The sequence below is a fragment of the Electrophorus electricus genome, chromosome 5, assembly GCF_041902795.1.
Source record: "Electrophorus electricus isolate QZ-2024a chromosome 5, ASM4190279v1, whole genome shotgun sequence".
In the NCBI taxonomy this organism is placed as follows: Eukaryota; Metazoa; Chordata; class Actinopteri; order Gymnotiformes; family Gymnotidae; genus Electrophorus; species Electrophorus electricus.
The window spans coordinates 19958267-19978218 of NC_137501.1; the positions used below are offsets into that span (position 1 = coordinate 19958267).

The 19952-nt window shown below is 41.2% G+C and overlaps 1 protein-coding gene across 10 annotated transcripts in view; it reads right to left on the reverse strand.

Moving 5' to 3' along the window:
- The window catches only part of prom1b (prominin 1 b), a 31463-nt gene extending 11511 nt beyond the window's left edge, over positions 1–19952 (reverse strand). For 5 of the 10 annotated variants that reach the window (XM_081714371.1, XM_081714370.1, XM_081714367.1 and 2 more), the window contains exons 1-11: positions 19387–19951; positions 10687–10748; positions 10502–10528; positions 9972–10177; positions 3912–4032; positions 3660–3723; positions 3398–3487; positions 2572–2595; positions 865–1091; positions 423–497; positions 166–229 (exon numbers count right to left, since the gene is read on the reverse strand). In XM_081714371.1, coding sequence (XP_081570497.1) covers positions 166–229; positions 423–497; positions 865–1091; positions 2572–2595; positions 3398–3487; positions 3660–3723; positions 3912–4032; positions 9972–10177; positions 10502–10528; positions 10687–10748; positions 19387–19642 — 1216 coding nt within the window. In that variant the 5' untranslated portion in view covers positions 19643–19951. Of the gene's footprint in view, positions 1–165; positions 230–422; positions 498–864; positions 1092–2571; positions 2596–3397; positions 3488–3659; positions 3724–3911; positions 4033–9971; positions 10178–10501; positions 10529–10686; positions 10749–19386 lie in introns of all 10 variants that reach the window. The other 5 variants (XM_081714372.1, XM_081714363.1, XM_081714364.1 and 2 more) reach the window with 4 other exon arrangements.

Here is a 19952-nt window from a genome sequence, read left to right on the forward strand (position 1 = left end):
AAATGGAGGAAAGGGCACTATTCAGTGTCCAGTATACATGCATCCCATCACATTAATGATGAACACTGAATTTTCAGTCAGCTAACGTGTGCTATTATCAGCTGTGTGTTGCAGACTGAGAGGGACCAATGACTTTAATTAAGGTTTGAGAGGGAGATAACTCACTGGGATTAACACCTTTTGTCTGCTCGCTCACTACCCTTGGAATGTCGTTAAAGGCAGAGTAACCCTAAACACACAGAGAGAGAATCAGAAAGACTCAGAGAATGGAGATGATAGTACAACAGTGTGGTTGATACCACACATTAATCATAGTGGAAATAAGTCACACAGTAATGCACGCATATATGTGCATCAGGAGACTAGACTTCACCCTTATATGCTTACATAGTAGGTAATGGAGACGCTGCATGTATTCCTACCTTCTGTATGATGTAGCTGAGGTCAGTCTTCATCACCGTTTCCAGCTTGGATAGCTGGGTGTTGATATCAGGTAGCTGCAGCATAACACACAGTTCAAAGGACAAGCTCCAGATACACATGCAGGAAATTAACCAAAAGAGTTGTAAGAAGTTGTTCAGGCTTCCACTCATGTGTAAGGGATTAGTGGTGTTTATTCATAAGTGTACATCTCTGTGTGTGATTTTAGGGACATAAATGTGTGTGTGTACTTGAGTGTGTTTTTGTCACTGTGCGTGCATGTGCATGTGAGCGTGCGTGTTTTTGTGTGTGTGTGTGTGCATAAGTGTGCATGAGTGTATGTTTATATGTGCAAGATTCTCTGTGTGCTTGTGAGTGTGCGTGTTTTTGTGTGCGTGCATGTGTGTGTGTGTGTGTGTGTGTGTGTGTGTGTGTGGACAGTGCCTGTGCTACCCCTCTGAAGTCGGAGTTGAGGGCTAGCTGGCCCAGTGCAGCCCGGATGGTGTTGCAGGTGCGGGCCATCTCACCCCGCTCGCAAGCGGGATCGCTAAGCGTGGTGGTGAGTGAGATGCGCTCGGACTGCAGAGCCCTCTGAAGATGCCCTGTGTCCTCTTGCAACACCTCCACAGACGCACTCAGACTCTCCAGTGCCTCCCGTGTCTCCCGCATAGCTTAACACACACACACATACAGACACACAAACATATAAACACACACACACACAAATGTGGATAGCCAACAAAGTCACACACAGGGCAGACAACGAGATACATGCACGAGCAAGCACAACAAACTTGTGTGCATACATACAGTCATACAGCACACTGATTAGAAAGGATACACACAACAGCCATAGTGGAAATGAGAGAGACCCACACAGGTGCCCACAAATCTCCTCAGTCAATTTGAAAACACTCACATTGCATATTAACTTGTAAAATGAAATCAATATTTTAATTAGCCTCAAATCGTGTTGCAAAATATTGCCAAAATATTTTAGGATATATTTCAACACAATGGTGTGCCTGTAAAATATCATGATTAAATGGTGCCAAGCATTGACCAAAGTCATTTATGGTTGTTCCATCATATGCATCAAAACACCTACAAACCTCATCAAGAACATCTGATTTTGGTCAGGAAGCTCACAGCCCACAAAAAAGTGTTGATTTGTTAAGGGGACCATTTACATTTTGTGATCTTACAATATAATTATTGAAACAAATCAGTAATGTGATTAATAATGATTAACACATGTTTTATAGAGCAGTCTTGACTCCACCCACATTTACATTTAATATAACCAGGTTATTTATGAACACACACATGCACACACATTCACACACACAGGAAACCAAGGTTGTGTCCTATTTTCCATGGTGCCTCTGGCAGAGATAATCATTGTGCTTTTACTCCTTGGGAGGTTTTGGAGCACAGACATGTGGATAGGATGGAGAGACTGGGTGGATGGATGGATTGGTGGGAGGATGGATGTGGAGGGGCAATATGGGTAGCAGTACAGTGGACTGAATCATCACTTTTCAAGCTGACAGGAAATGAGAGACAGGAACTGTTCACAAATCCCACAAGCGCATAAGAATACTTGTCAGTGTCTCCATTGTTATCGCTTGAATCTGGTGGGCAATTATGTTTTGTTTTATAAGCTACCAGGTATTCAGCATCCACAACCAAGAAAATCTATGTAAACATCTAAAAAATGCACAATGAGTACTAGGTTTTCTTGAAGTCTCAGAAATTCTAGTAATAAAATAATATGAGTAGCCAGTTCATGCCAACATCAGTTTGACTCTAATGTTTGCTAGATGATACTAATATTCATAAAACCATATGGACAGCAAAAAATGGATAAAAGGATGTTATGACATAGGTACATACAAATAACAACACAAGTTAGGCATATCACACACATTTTATAGTGATTCAGCAACAACAGAACCACTGACAACACCACCATAAACTATAAACAGAAAATAAACCAAATACCAACATTATAATCAGTATATAGTACTTTCATTACGACAAAGACGTCGCCACCAACAGCATGGGCACTGCGTGTCACTATCACAAGACTGACTTAAGACTCACGAACATAAACTGTGCCCACACAGGATTTGAGAGGTTGATTTTTACCTTTAATAGCACTTTCCACTTTGACTTAAGCACAAAATCATCAACAGAGAGAGAAAGAGATGAAAAGAGAAAGAGAAGGAGTAAGAGGGAAAATTATGTTTGTGCACTCGAGTACATTACTAATGTACATGTGTGTGTGTATGTGTGTGTGTGTGTGTGTCTAGGTGTGTGTGTGTGTGTGTGTTTGTGTGTGTCTGTGCACATTGTGTCACATGAGATGGAAGCCCAAGCTCACAATACAAATAGTGATTATATCTTTTTATAAGTTGTCTATGAGTATGTGCACAGCAGCAGTAGTGTAATAGAAAACCGTGTAATAATAAAATATCCTATGAATGGTCAACCTCAGGAATAGCTTTAGGATAATGCTTATTTGGTTACAGTGTCATTTTACTGTGTATATGTGCATTTCTGTGTGATTGTGTGTGTGTGTGTGTGTGATTGTATGTGTGTGTGTGTGTGTGTGTGTGTGTGTCTGGGTGTGTGTGTGTTTGTGTCTGGGTGTGTGTGTGTGTGTGTGTGTGTGTGTGTCTGGGTGTATGTGTGTGTGTGTGTGTGTGTCTGTGCACATTGTGTCACATGAGATGGAAGCCCAAGCTCACAATACAAATAGTGATTATATCTTTTTATAAGTTGTCTATGAGTATGTGCACAGCAGCAGTAGTGTAATAGACAACTGTGTAATAATAAAATATCCCATAAATGGTCAACATCAGGAATAGCTTTAGGATTGTGCTTATTTGGTTACAATGTCATTTTACTGTGTATATGTGCATTTCTGTGTGGTTGTGTGTGTGTGTGTGTGTGATTGTGTGTGAGACTGTACCTCCAGTCATGTGCAGAGCTTTATCTAAAGCAGGCACCACTTCTTTTTCCAGCTGTCTGCGTATCCGTCCACCCAACAAAGGCCCAATATCTGATGTCATTAAGAAGAACAGGGCATAAACAAATAGCCACATCACACATATATTCATTAAACACTGTATAGACTTGAAAAAATGTCTGAGACACAGTGTATGTGTGTATAATAGAAAGAGAAAGAGAGATAAAGTGAATGAGAAAGGAAGAACAAGGGATAAACTACTTACTGTCTAGGTCTGAAAGAACCTTATTCTTGGCTGTTGTGTATTGAGCAGTCAGGTAATCTATTTGCTGTAAACATATACAAATAAATGAAGGATTGCATTGATCTAGTTGTGACTGTGTGTGAACAGAAGGTATGAATCATGTGTGAATATGTGGATGTTATATACAAAAGGTATATTGATGTCAGTGCATCTACATGCACTGTTCTACCCTGAATGCCATTATATCTCTGTGTGTATGTGTGTGTTTGTTACCGTTGGTGTATAGTTGGCAAATAATTTTAGGTCTCTTATGTTGGTGTTGACAATATGCCTTGTGGTTTTGATTTTGGTGCTGATATTGTGGTTTGCTGTATAGGCAATCAGTACCCCCAGTCTGCAACACACAAACACACAGACACACATGTTGTTACACACAAATACAGGTTTATCTCTGTACAGTTGTACTTAGTTTTACACAAAGTGCACACAGACAGCATGTAGTAATACCACTAACCACAAGGTGGCACTAATTTAATTACTATAATAACTGTCATGGAAGAACATTTGGCCATCCACTGGAGGACCACTTTAATGCAGTTTAGCTGATCATTGCACAGAAACACACAATGCCATTGTGTCATTAATTTAAGAGGTATCTTAAGCACATAAAAATAAAGATTTTAGGCATGAACATGAATATGGAAGTGGGAAGTGAAGGGAAATATGCACATGGGAGAACTATTTCAAAATGTCTAACTCACATGTCCAGAACATATAACAACTCACAGCAGATGTCTACAGAGTAGCAAAGACAGTAAAAACTCCCTGTTTAACTCCCTCTGTGTGTCGGAAGTCCATAAATAGTGAAAGACGCATGCACCACACACTCAGATACACCATGCAGACAAGACTTTTGACTGTCTAGGCTTCACAATGGCACATTGTGGTCTGAGGAGCTGCTGTCAGCACTATCCAGCCAAGAAAAAAACAGAAAACACAGGGATAGAGGGCAGAGTAAATAAAAAAGGGAATTACTCTGAGGACACATTCAGGGCTATCAATGTCACCTCACTGCAGCAAGTCCACACATATACACACACATTTATTTGTACACATACATGCACATACACACACACACACACACACACACACACACACACACACACACAGACACACACACACACACAGACACACACACACACACACACAGACACACACAAAAGGGGGGAAGAAAATCATGTTCTTGGGATTGCTCCAAAATCTCTATTATTGAAAACAGAAGGACTACAGTCTGTTTTTATTGAGGCTGCCCCAATACTGTAGGGGGCTACATTTACAAATGTATGGATGATGTCTGTGTCACTAAGAACATCATGGTCTAGGCAAACCACTGTGGATGATCACTGAGGTTTAGGCTCTATTGAACGCAAGAAATGATACACCAGCAATGAAAGACAACTCCACACCATTAGGACCTGGTACTGTCTTGACCCTGCTAATGTACACTGGACCCTGAGGGAAATCATCTCACAGAAAGCTGCAGGTCCAAACATGATACCAATCTGTGTGCTTAAGGATTGTACAGACCCACTGACTCCTGTTCATACGGACATGTTCAACACTTATCTGAGTCAAACCATTGTACCATCCTGCACCAGTCACCAGTTTAAAAGACTATTGCCCAGAAGTTTCATTTCCATTATAAGTGCTTCAAAAGGAACATCAAGGATCATATTACATCTGGTCTACCATCCTCACTTGACCCACTGCAGTTTGTCTACAAGCCAAATTGCTTCATTGAGGATGCAATATCCTCTATATTCCACCTGAACCCAGAACATCTGGAGAACAAGAATACATGTGTATGGATGTTGTTTGTTGTTTGATGATTTCAGCTCAGTATTCAATACAATAATCCTTCAGCATCTAGTCAGCAAACTGAACTTGCTGCAACTGGATACTGGACCTTCTCACAGACAGACCTCAATTCATGCAGGCAGGCAATAATACATCAGCCACCATTTCACTGAGTGTTTCACAGGGATGTATCTTGAGCCCCCTTCTATCCCTAATGACAAATGACTGTTCATGTTATTTGAGGGCATACAGAGAGGAGGTGAAACGTTTCATGGACAGGAGCAAAAACAACAATCAAGCCCTGAATGCTGAAAAAAACTAAGGAGATGGTGATAGAACTCAGGAGGGAATGGCCAATTTATTCCTCAACCACTATCAATGGCACTGCTGTGGAGATTGTCCAGCTAACAAAGTTCCGTGGGATGCTTGTTGATAAGCTGACTTGGTCTCTGCACACCTCCTCTCTTGTTACAAGAGCCCACTGGAGTCTGCTTTTCTTACGGTGGCTGAGAAGAGCATATCTGAACACATCAATTCTCACCACTTTCTATAGAGGAACCATATAGTGTTTTCACCAGACACACTTCTCTGTGATCTGAGGGATGTAATACCTTAGACAGAAAAGCCCTTAGGAGAATAGAACAGTGAAAGGACAGTGAAAGGAAAGATTGGGACCCACCTTTTGAGGACTTGGCCAAAAAATACTTGCGAAGCAGTACTGCCAGGCTCCTAAAGAGCTTCTACTCAACTGGCATCAGACTTGAATACAGTGGAACATGTGAAATATCTGAAATAATTGAATCCTGAATAGTTCACAACTGAATCAATAAGCAATACTTATGATTTCATAGGATCTTATTTATTCTTATAATTTACTTTATTCTATATTTATTCTCACAATTCCTATTTTATTAGTTCCTTGTTTTTATCTAGCTCATATGTTTTAGCCAAAACATATGTTAAAACCAAATGCAACATAATTTCCTTCTGCTGTGTATTCTTTTTATGAATGTATAGTTGAATGACAATCTTGAAATCTTGAATCTTGTATTCAGAAATTTACCAAAATGCACCTGTATAGACTACAGTATATTCATGACATTGTTAAAGTAATAAATGAAAAAATAAGCTAAAAACAAATCCATTTATCTCTTATCTCTTCATCTTTCTGTCTTGAAAGCTATAAAAAAAATTTCATTAAACCTGAAAGACTTCACATTACTGAGGAAAAAAATATCTGCTAAAATATAGTGTCCTTCAGCTGCAGCCTGCAAAATATGAAGTTTTCACTCAAAACTCAGAGCTGTCGGGTTGAATTTGGCAAGATTTTACGGAACACATTTGATGTCTTTACGTATTAACATCACATGTACATGCTCAAAAAGAAGGCCTGGCTCGAAAGGCTGGTTACCTGTAACATTAGTGGGTATGTGGCTCAGTGTTCTGAACTGTACAGCGCTGAAAGTTAGTGTATGGAAGGAGAGAGATATGACTGATTATGGAGACAATGACAAACCCAGTTGTCTTCACCCATGGTCAAAGCAAAGAAAAGTAATACTGAGGAGAGTGATCACTGTAAAAATGGAGAGTGACAGAGCTTGAGCTGAGATCAGAATAAACACTGGCTTGGCTTTTTGGAGTGCAGAGTTGGCTTTTTTTTTATTGCAGAACAGGTAAGTTATGTTGGTGGTTTGCTAGTTAGCATTAAAATAGCAAAAATTGCTATTAAAATAGCAAGTCAAATTATTATACATACTGTTTTGGCAATCCTATATATAGAATAATGACTTCTCTTAGCTAAACTGCTCACAACAGTGATGACGGCAATACTAGGTAAATGAATACTGATCAGCTACTCTTAGAGCTAATCTTTCACCTAATTCTTGATGAAGATTATGTATCTGCATTTGCAGGGTCTCAAATGTAAATTCAACATTATGTTGACAACGATGTGATTACAACAGTGGTTATTCACACACATCCTTGGAGAACATTTCCATCACAGAGTTCTGATCGAGTTCTTTTTGAATACTCCTTCAATGTGTTATACGTTCATAATCATCATTTAAATCCACTCAGGAAAATGGATCGCAATGGAACACGATCCACACTAGGAAATATTCTTCTTTATGTTTCATGCAATTACACATCTCCACCAGAGAGGTCACCAGTTCCTCAAACTTACATAACTTAAATGCAACTTTAACTCAGTTTCAGACAACAGTCATGGTACGATATATGCTTTAGGCAGGGTTAGAGTGTAGGGCTAGACTTCTGTAGCACAGATTGCGTTTATTACATAAAGAGAGAGTGAGCTGGATAGTGAGGTAGAAAGGCAGGTACAGAATAAAGCAAGTATAAGAATAAGGCAAGAATAAGGTGGAAATACTGAGAGAGAGAGAGAGAGAGAGAGAGAGAGAGAGAGAGAGAGAGAGAGAGAGAGAGAGATACACCAGTCAACCATGGCCTACATTCTCTTTCTAGCACTGACTTAGCATAATGATTGTTAACACACACACACACACACACACACACACACACACACACACAGAGGGACAGCATATTTGTTCAGTTGTCCTGCTTTTATGAAACTGCTTTAATGATGATGTGTGGTACTATTAACTGGTATACTTTGATGATGATGTGTAGTGCTATAAACCAGGAGCACCATTTGGGGAGGGCTGGAGTGTTTATGCCTTCAGGACTGTCTGTCATGCCAACTATAAACAGGAAAACTCAAATGTCAGAATATTATTTCATGTACACTGTGTACTTGTGTGTGTGTTTTGGAAATCTAACTACTTACTATAAAAAAGGGTTTGGGAGATGTCAGTTCCCACAAATTCTGAATCACAGCTTGGGATGCAAGAAGAAACCTGAGAAACTTCACACTTCAGTTTTGAACCATACACTTACTGGCCACTTTATTATGTGCACCTTGCTAGTTCTGGGTCGGACCCCCTTTTTCCTTTAGAAATGCCTTAATTCTTTGTGGCATAGATTCAGCAAGGTGCTGGAAACAGAGACCATATTGACATTATAGCATCCCACTTTTGCTGCAGATGTGTTGTCTGCACATCCCAAATGTGACCTACTGTATGGAGATCTGGTGATTGTAGCGGCCTTTTGAGTACACTAAACATATCGTCATGTTCAAGAAACCAGTCTGAGATGTGACAGAGTTATCCTGCCGGAAGTAGTTATCAGAAGACAGGTACACGGTGGTCATAAAGGGATGGACATGGTCAACAACAATACCCAGGAAGGCTGCAGCATTTAAACGATTTTCATTTGGTATTAAGGGGTCCAAAATGTTCCAAGAAAATATCTCCCACGCCATTACACCACCACGTTGCTTACAACAAATTCTGACCCTACCATTCGAATGTTGTAGAAGAAATCAAGACTCATCAGACCATGCAACATTTATCCAGTCTTCTGTTATTAAATTCTGGTGAGCCTATGTGAATTGAAGCCTCATTTCCCAGTCCTGTGCTGAAAGGAGTGGAACCTGATGTGGCCTTTTCCTGCTCTAGCCCATCTGCTTCAAGGTTGTGTGCTGTGCGTTGCGTGTTGTGTTACTGTTCTGTCAGCTCAAACAAGTCTTGCCATTCTTCTCTGACCTCTGGCATCAACATGGTATTTTCAGCCAGAAAATTGCTGCTCACTAGATATTTTCTCTTTTTCAAACCATTCTCTGTAAACCACAACCATGGTTGTGCATGAAAATTTCAGTAGATCAGCAGTTTCTGAATTACTCACATGAGCCTGTCTGACATGAATAACCACATTCATAGTCACTTAAATCACCTTTCTTCCCAATTCTGATGCTCAATTTGAACTTCAGCTGGTCATTTTGACCATGTCTACATGCCTAATTGCATTGGGTTGATGCCATGAGACTGGCTGATTATATATTTGTGTTATCAAGCAGTTGAACAAGTGTACCTAATAAAGTACCCAGTGAGTGCGCATTTTCCATGTTGGAGGAAAGGTCTTTCTCATTGGAAATGATTTCCTTGACAGTTCTTGTAATCTTGGGAAAAAAAAAAACATTTGTGGAGGTTGCTTGGACACTTCTTAGATGAAATGATGAATGAACCAATCATTGACCCCTGATTCACTCATAAGACACAATCACTTGTCTTGTTCCCTTGTAAAAAAGACACTGATGAGACCAAAGCTCATCACTGGGGGATAGAATGGATGCTTCTTCCAACATGCACACCCCATAAAGATGTTCATATTCATCTTAAATTAAGCATTCACTCGTTTTACAGTGTGCTTACTGTAACAGACAATGCAGAGTGATTATTAAGGACAGCTTGATTTCCAAAATAATATGTAATCACAAGCTTTAAAAAACAAGGAGTTAGCATGTGTATATCACCTGCACACATAATATAAATCGCCCACGTTCTGCCTAATCCTGGAACAGGAGACCTTTCGGCAATATGAACTGCGGCGCAAACCTACGCGATGAAGATGGAAGAGAGGAGAAGTGAAGTGGCATGGAAGCTCCGCCAGCAGTCGGCATTCTTGCGGTGCCGCTGGTGTAGCTCGCCGCCACAGTTCCCACAGCAACGGCACAGGCAGAAGCAACAGCCCAGCAGTGGCATAAGCAGCACAAACAGCACACCGAGCATGACCAGCACAAGGAAGCCCAACTCATAATAAAGCACCTGCAGGGAAGAGAGAGAGGAAGAGGGAGAGAGATAAAGGAAAGGATAGAGAGATGGAGAGAGAGGGAGATAGGGAAGAGAGAGAAAGAGAGAAGGAGATGGGGAGAGGAAGAAGAGAAAGTGTGTGTGAGAGAGACACACAGAGAGGGCAATGTGACTTCACCTGTATACGTATTGTATTGTACATCAGAGCAACAGCACTGGGTGCTCCAATTTATGCTAGAGAAACCATGATGCACTTTTGCATCATGGCAGGATGAAGGAGTAAGACAACTGGTGTGAATGTGAGATTGATTGCAGGAAAAGGCGCTCTGGTTTTGTTACCTGTAGTGTTAGAACAATGTTCTCAGGCTGTTGTGCCATAACGTTGAAAACATAGAAAAGAAAGAATATAGACATGCAGTAATATTAGTAATGTATTAGTTTTTTAGTACAAGCAAAAATAAAACACATATGCATGCACATGCTCGCACGCACACGCACACGCACACACACACACACACACCTACCTTTTGGAGCTCAGCTGGATTAAATCCTCTCAAGTTTTGTTGCAAAATCTTTACAATGAAATCTGTAACAAAAAAGAAAGGGCCATTCAGTCAGATTACCTCCTGAGTGCTCCGAAACAAGTTTTGCCCAACTTTGGAACATAGAGATTGTGTCCATGGTCAGTTGTGAATGTGACTGTTGTGGTATAACTAAATGAATCATAGTTCATATAGTTATAATTATAAGTAGTTTCCACTCTCTCCAGTATAACAGGATAACTTAACTGGGTAACTTAACTAAAGATGTCACAGTGACCAAACCACATCACTTGTGTACAGTCTCATACCAAGATATTTACACACCGTCTTAAGTCAACCAAACATGCACCGGTACCAAGCTCCCTGCCATTAAAGACATTTATCATAAACAGTGATGCATAACATAAACATCTGCACAGGTCTCAGCATCAGCAGAGATCCCACACATCCCAACCATGGCCTTTTCTCCCTCCTGCCCTCTGGGAGAAGCTATAGGAATCTCCGTTCTCAGACAACTAAGATAAGAAACAGCTTTTTCCCACAAGCTAGTATGCATATAAACCTAGCTACTCAACCACTAAACATCCAAAACTACAATAAATTATATATTATATATTATATTGTGAAATGCTGCTTAAACATTTGATGCTTACAGTAACCTATCATTTGGACAGTTGAATCTTATCCATGTAACATCCAGATATTGATTAAAAAAAAAATAGCTCATGTTTTTATCTTGGACAAATGGAAATAACCTGTCCCCTTTTTGGAGTGAACAGAGATTAATCACCATGAATTGTATCTACTGTGATCTCCATTTTCAAGCTATCATTATTTAAAAGTTTCCTGACATGCATTGTTGAACAACACATGGATTAAATAAATAAATAAATAAACAAATAAATGCATCAACACAAGCTAATGAGAGAATCTGTGACTTCATCTGTGACTTGTGCATTAGCTTGTAATTGAAGTTGTGCACAAGTTATTACTTACACATGATTGAATTAATGAATTGAGTATATGGGGGAAAATTGTTTTATTTTTATAAAGTAAAACCCAGACATTAAATATGCTGATACCATAGGTGAAAATAGTATTGTAAGGAAAGGATATATGTTACAATTGCTAGTACTGTCACAAATATCCTATTATGACTATATTTGACAGTTCTAGGCAGATATATACAGTTTATGCTATGTGATCATTTTATATGAACTGGGTGAGTATCCTGATGTTATATACATTGTTTTACCTATCATGATGGAGTATTTTTGCCATATTGTCCACAATATATGTTTGATAGCACTAAGCGCATATGTACAATGATGGCAGACCGACAGCTTCAGTATAGTGCCCCTTGATTTCTGTGCTGACAAACTGTGACATAACCAACAGATCACAGGTTTAAGTGTAGTTAGTTTTAGGATGGATACATTCAGGATGCTGTGTTTTAGGGGAACACATAATCAACACTGTATAACATCAAGAACAGGAGGAGCATTGCCAGAGCCCTACAAAATGACCAAACTGTCAGACTCCATGAAGATGGCTTGAGGGCTCAGTGTCCTCTAGTGACCTCTGCTCACAGCTCAGCAGCTCGACTGACATTCACCAGATAACACCAGATTAGCAGGTCCGTCATGTGATAGACACTGTGGTAAACGTTATGCTGCTTGCAACATCTTCCAGCATGACCGGTTTGGTAGTGGGACAGTGATAGTCTGGGGAGGTTTATTCTCATGGTCACAAACCTCCATGTGATAGCCAATGGTACCCTCACCTCTCCTATTCATAGGGATGTCAGAGCCACTGTCAGATCTTATGCTGGTGAAGTTGGTCCTGAATTTCTCCTGGTGGATGACAGTGCCCAGCCTCATGCAGCCAGAGTGTGTAGATAGTTCCTGGAAAACAAAGGCATTGAAGCCATTGACTGTCCCTCACATTCCCCAAACCTGAATCCAATTGAGAGCCTCTGGGCCGTTCTGCATCAGTGGATCTGCATCAGGAGCTCACTGATGCCCTGCTCCAGGTCTTGGAGAAGGTCCCGGAGGACAAGCTCCACTGTCTCATCAGGTTGCCATGACAAAATTCAAACAAATTGGATCAGCCTCTGATTTGATACATTTACAAATAAACTTTATTTTGAATTATAATGGCCTAGCCTTCGTGTTTCTTAGCCCTGGGTTTTCCCTAGTCTTTGTTATAGCCTGCTTCCCTTGTTTGCCGTCTTTTACTCGTGTGTTTGTTTCATCATGTATCCTCGGACTCTTCGTATTGACTCTATGACCCTGCACTACTTTGACTACGACTCTGGATTTGCCCCTAATAAATCTCGCTCTTCTCCTCACTTGCGTCTGCCTCCTTACCACTCACCGTTACAGAATGAACATCCTTACGAGGATGCAACAAGAGAGCGAGACTCTGGGAGGTGGTTGTTCCGGTGGGACGAAACTCCAGCTGTTTCCACACAGTCCAAGTTCATTACGTCTCAGCATCACCAAACAAGAGACAGCAAATCCCCTGGCGCTGCGGGTACATGGGCTTCTCGTCGTTCCCGGAAAAAACAGGTTCCCATGTATTTTGATAACGACAAGAGCTCAGGTAAGCTCCAAGAGTCTACCCATCTTGACTGACGCTGCAGGGGGAAGCGGCTTGCAGCACAAGATGTGAGTAGGCGGAGTGAATGCACAGACAATCCATGGCTATGTATTCCATGTGCACTAAAGCGCAACTGCGAGCTCCCTATCATTCACATGAGCCTTGGGAGCCGCTGACAGGGGTTCTGTGTCTGTGTGTTCCTCCAAGATCTCCCAACCTGTACCTGTGGCTATCCCGCAAGCCGCCCAGCCTGTTGCTGTTCCTGGCGTGAGAGATGCCGCCCGTCCTGATCCAGTTCCAGTTCCCGGAATGAGAGATGCCGCCCATCCTGATCCAGTTCGAGTTCCCAGCGTGAGAGACGCAGCCCGTCCTGATCCAGTTCCCAGTATGGCAGATGCTGCTCGTCCTGTTACCAGGTCTGCTCCTGTGGCCAAGCATCTGGACTTGTCAGACCTGCCTCCGCTGATCACCGCGGACCCCCCGGTCCCGCCACTGCTGAATACCGCAGCCACGCCTCTGGACGTGCTGCCGCTGAATGCCGCGGCCGCACCCCCGGACCCGCCAGTTCCTGTTCCTGGACTGGAAGAAGCCACTCCACAAGTCCCCATGCCTCATGTCTGGCCTGTCCCAGTGGTTGCTCCTCAAAGCTCTTCTGTGCCTCAAAAGGCTGACACTGCTATGTTGCCTGTCTCCTACGTGTCTGCAGAACTGCCTCCTGTTTCACAGGCTTTATGTACCCTGCGCATCCCGCCCAGACCCGTCTTCTGCTGCCTCTGCCCTGGGTTCCTACCTATCCTGCCTCAGCCTGTGTCTCCTGTTCCCTGTGGGCCTCCTGTGTCTCCATTGTTCCCTGCTCCTACTGCCCTGTTGTTTTTGCCTTCTCCGTTGCCTGGTTTTGTTTTTGCTCCTGTTGTGTTCTCTGTCCTGTGCCTGTTTCTGTGCCCATTCTGGTTCCTGTCTCCCTTTGTTTCTGTCCCTGTGCCCACCCATGTGTCCGTTCTGGTCTCCATGTCAGTTTTTGTTCCTGTCCCTTTGTCCGTGGCCTGGTCTGTTTTGCATTTTTGTACACCTCGTCCTCCCTCCCGGCACTTTTGTCATCCGCAGTCTGTTTCTGTTGTGCATTTTGTTCCTGCTCCTGTTGCTACATCTTTTCTGGTGGCTCCTGTTCCTTCAGGTCCTGTGCCTATTCCCGCCTCTGCTCCTGGTTCTTGTCTTGTTCAGTCTTCTCCTGTTGCCCCAGTTATTGTGTCTGCCCCTGTGTCTGCTTCTGTTCCAATGCCTGTTCCTGTTGTCCCTTTTCTGCTCCTGTGTCTCATCAGGGTCCTGTCCCTGCCCTGTGTCTTGCCTGTTCTGTTCCTTTTGGTGTCTCGTCCTAGTTGTGTTTCATTTTTGGTTTTAGTGGTTCCAGTTTGTGCGCGCCCCAGTGTTGGGTGCTTTGGGGTGCAGTACTATCATGATCAGTCCCTCCCAGCTTCCGTGTTCTATGTTTTCCCTGTCTTGTGTATTTTAGTTCCATGCCATTCGTTTTCTCCGCCCCTCATTTGATTTTCCACACCTGTCCCTCATTTAGTTCATGTATTTAAACCCTGCCTTGTGCCCTTGTTATTGGCTGGTCATTGTTTATTTGAATGTTTACTTCATTGTGTTTGTGTTTATTTGAATCTGTGCGTTTATGTGTTTAGGGAATGTTTTTGAAATCCTGTCTGTATATCCGTAAGTTTGTACTCCATGCATCCTAGCCTTCATGTTCCTTATCCCTGAGTTTTCCCTAGTCTTTGTTATAGCATGCTTCCCTTGTTTGCCGTCATGTGTTTGTTTAATCATGTATCCTCGGATTCTCTGTATTGGCTCTATGACCCTGGACTACTCTGACTATGACTCTGGATTTGCCCCTAATAAATCTCGCTCTTCTCCACACTTGCGTCCGCCTCTTTACCGCTCACCGTTACAATAGCGTTTACTGAGAATAAGACAGGCATTACATATGGATTAGTAGCTTGTCATGTTGTGTCTACTTATGCAGGTCATGATACATGTGCAACTGAGCATGTATTTTAAACAGTGTTTTTAGTGCTACCTGTTACTTGGATGGATTAGGTGGTCCTTATATTCAGCCTGAGATCAGGAATCAGTGTGTACGTGTGTGACTTAAACACGCACACACTTGCACAAGTGCACTCGTAACTGTGCGGGGGGTGGAGTTCATTGACCTATGGACCTAGCAGTGACCTATAGATTTGTTCAATTTTAAATACTTGTAAGCTTGCTAAACCTAAATGGGAGATGTAATCACACACACAAACACTAATTCACACACATGTCTGGGGTGAACTCTGGACACCTTAGGAGTAATGGCAGGATTGCAGGATTGCTGGATTTTTTCAGCACAACACAAAGCTAACATGCTTTGGTGAAGAAGTGTGCAAGTTTGTTTTTAACTTCAGTGTATGCAGACAACAGTCTGCACTGACACCTTTTCAGGACACAACATAAAGATCTGATGTGATGATGCCTATTTATTCACTTGTCTTTTCAAGTGAGGGCAGGTATCTTAGTTCTGAAATATTAAAGGAAATCAGTTGCTCACATCTGTCTCATATTGTTATACAGAGCAATGCTGAGGATCATGAATTTAGGAAGTGAAACAGACACGTGTGATTTTCTCCACCCGTCCTTTTGCTATGACAGTTGGACACACACACACACAGATATACAAACAAACATAAATTTGACCTTACTGGTCAGATGAATTTTGTGTAAATAAACACAATGCTGTATTATAATGTCGTTATCAAAAGCGCAGTCAGTTACTGTCACTGTCCAGCTATTCAATAAAAATGTAATAAAAATGTAAATAAACAGAAAAAATATTTCAAAAAACATATAAAAATAATTGATCATAAATTCTATTGCAGGATTAAATTCCATTTACAACTGAATTTGTTTATGAATATGAATTAAATTAAAATTTGTTTAGGTCAATATAAAAAAAAAAATAGTTTTAATGTTTATGCAAATGCATAATGAACCAAAGCAGAAACACTATATATTGTAACATTGTATTATACTAGCATGCAATACACAGGCAAGTCAATATATAGGCAACTGGATTTTCAACTGCTGCCCTTAAATGAATTTGTGGTCCACGTAGACCAATAGCTTAATCTACAGGTCCCCCACCTAGTTAACTTAGCATGGGTTTATAGGCTCTCCAGTAAAAACAGAATTCCAACATTGCTGTAAACGTCTTTTAAATAGTGAACAATTTCAGAGTTCCTAGTGGGGTTGACTGTATACAGGGGCATATGGTTAATCCTCTTTAAGGGAGTTTGCTATTGGGTAATTAAGCCATCTTTGTTTTCTTCTGTTTGTGTTTCTCACTTTTCAGGTAATTTTAATATCTTTCTCTTTCCTTCTTTCTCCCTACCTCTACCTTCTTTCACTTATTCTGGCTTTCCCCTTTCTTCCACAGTGTAGTGTGTTGATGAATGAGAAATGAGAAACTATTGAAATGTCTTAATTACATGTTTTAAATGTAGCTACAAATCACTGCTAGATTACAATAAGGCACTAAAATTACACCACAATCGTTCAGTTCTGGCCCACTTATGCTCTTTGTGTGTGTGTGTGTGTGTGTGTGTGTGTGTGTGTGTGTGTGTGTGTGTGTGTGTGTGTGTGCACATCCGTGCATGCACATATTGTATTCATGAATGCATATCTATACAGAACTCACAGGTAATTGTAGTCATCCACTAGATGGTGCATACTGAGCTGCTTTCTTTTGTGAACTGGTGATGGTGCTCTCAGACTCTATTACAGCCTCACATTCACTGGACCTTTCCAAGCTGATGAGGAATTTGATATTCAGCCGCAGACTAAGAAATAAAGCTCTGCAAATGCTCCCCATAAATACAGTTCATGACATAAATTCAGCTATAGTCTACTGTATAGCCTGCAGAATATTTTTGATGTTTCATTAAAATAATAAAACTTGAGTGCTTTGCACTAAAACTGGTAAGTCTGGTTGTAGTAGTAACTAGTAGTAGTACTGGGGAAATTCTTTTCAGTTAGTTACACTGGTATGACACTGAACAGAGATGATACTGCAACGAACCATGTAACACATCATCCCAGGTCACAGGAACAGGAAAACAGGAATGACATTTAATGCTCAAATTCTAAAATTACATGGTGCACAAGACATGTATGAGCCCTCAGGCCCCAGTAGTATATGGTGGTCCTGGGAATTTGAAGTACTTAAACCATGAAGTATCGGCACACGTATGTGGACCCAATCAGAAGAATCTTGAACAAAGTCTAGTTTAAGCTTCACAGTGTTGATGTCACTTGGTGACCATACTGGCTCAGAACTGTAAAGGCACACTGTAAATTAAATAATTAAAATGCCTACAGTTTATGGAATAATACAGCCATTTTATTCTCGCTTTTACTTTTACCCTTATGCTATCTGGGTAATTCATGGTTGTTCAGTGTGCCCTGTTTTATCTCATTTTGTCACTATTAATTATGCTGTGTAATGTGAAAATCTAAGTTTCCATCTCATACAAACAACATTCAGATTCTAAGCACTTAGTAATAAGGTCCAAAAGAGAGAGAAAAGCCAGAGTAATCATACCATCTGTAAATGAGCCTGGGTAGTGGTTATGAATAGGTTTTTTTAATGAAGATTTATTGAAAAACATTAAAAAACAGATGAAGTTTGTGCTGCCATCTGATAAGCAACCATGTAATTTGCTCAAAATTTGTCTGATGTACTGAGTTCAGTTTTTATTTAATTACCAAAGAGAATAAGCAATGTTCTATAACTTTTTTCAGATGCTTTCAGAATGTCTAATTTGTGACAGTGATGAGGAAATAACACATTATATGTGTTTAACACCAACTGGTGGCTAGAGAATACATTTGCAATGTTGATTTATGACTGCTGATTATGTAACACACTGCATGTGTTTCACCATCCACTTAATTATTAACACTCATCTTGTACCTATGCTTTACTACTACAGTCTCTAGCCTAACTGTTGCCATGCACATTTTGTTCTCCACTCTGTTCCTCCTTTTTTAGTGGTCCGTTTCTATCCATGGGAAGACTGCTGATTGGATATGCTTTGGGTGGGGACCATTCTCAAAAATGAGGTTAGATGTTGCACTGGTATACGTTCATCAGGTAACACAGCAATTTGGTTTTCAGTATGCAGTTCAAAAGCTGTCCAGCCAGCCAGCCGTGGTCATGTGGCAAGAAAGTGACCACTAAAGAGGAGCTATAGGATGCTCAACCAAAGTGTGCAAGGCAGCAGACAGAATATAGAGCCCACAAATATGCACCTGTAAGTTTTACCTACAGTGTATGTGCTTGTAATAAAGTGAATGAGAGTGTATTTGTGCATATGGATTGTATACAGTATTGTATTGGTTGTATACAGGTGGTGCATACATAAGGAATAAGCATCTGGCAGCATATGGCACTTAGATTATCAGATTACATGACTGGACAGGTGACTCAGAGAGGACAGCCTAATTAGGCAGATTGGCTAATCGATTAGGCAGCAGGGATTTACCCCTGAAATCCTATTTTCCTCTGCATGCACATGCACACACAGTGTTCTCCCTTGCCCCAAAACTGCCTTATACAAGCATATGCAGGCAACCAGACCTCAGAGCGAAAAAGCCCACCTTATGACTCAAGAAAGTTGTATATAAGCATGGCCGTCTTAGTATGGTTTAGTCATAGCTATTCTCCCAACGCTGAGGATTTACCGTGTCTTTGGTAAAACGTTTCATTTTTACCTATTTTGCTGACTCGTGTATTTCTTAGATCCCCTCTAAACAGCAATTAACCCTTGGATGGGCAGACTACGGAGTGTGCCGTGAAGAGCTTACCTGAAACCATGTATATGCACCTCGGTGCTGTGCGAAACGGGCCCTCTAAATGTTATCGACTTGATTAGGTTTTTTTGATAGCATCCCTACACTTGCGCCATGCATTTCTCCAAACTCCGGCGAAAAGAAGAGCTGCACTGATATGCTTTTTTTTTAAACCGCTGTTAACACCGAACTCACCTTTTGGAAAAGGATTGGGTTGAACCATGTACAGAAACGCATGAACCAACTGAAAAAGACTTCCGATTGCTCCTGGCTCATAGAGGGTCTGCGTTTCGTATCCCACCTCCGGAACGAAGCCGAAATCCAAAGTTTCCAATGGTACCATGTTCAGGTCCGCAGGTGGCGATTCTGTGGAGCTCTGTAGTTCCTCGTGGGGCTTGCTGGAGGTGAAGCCCCAGCACATAAGCAGCACGAGCCCGACCTTCCACGCCATGCCTTTTTTAAAATAGGAATGGCTTATAACTAAGTGAATTAAATAGTTTTATTCTTGTGAGAAGGGAGATCCGTTTGACGTGGAATCTTTTTGGACTGACATTAAAATTAAAACTAATTTACTACTAATTTAATTGAACGTTAAAACAAATGGAAAAAAAAACCCCAAAAGGAGCAGAATGCGTTTAGGCTCCGTTATCACGATTCTGTTTTATAATAACATTCCTCCTTTTGCAACGCGTCTCCGGGACGCTTTGATGGATAGGGTTTCCTCTAAACCTGTCTTTCAATCCTCGAAATGAACCTTCTGT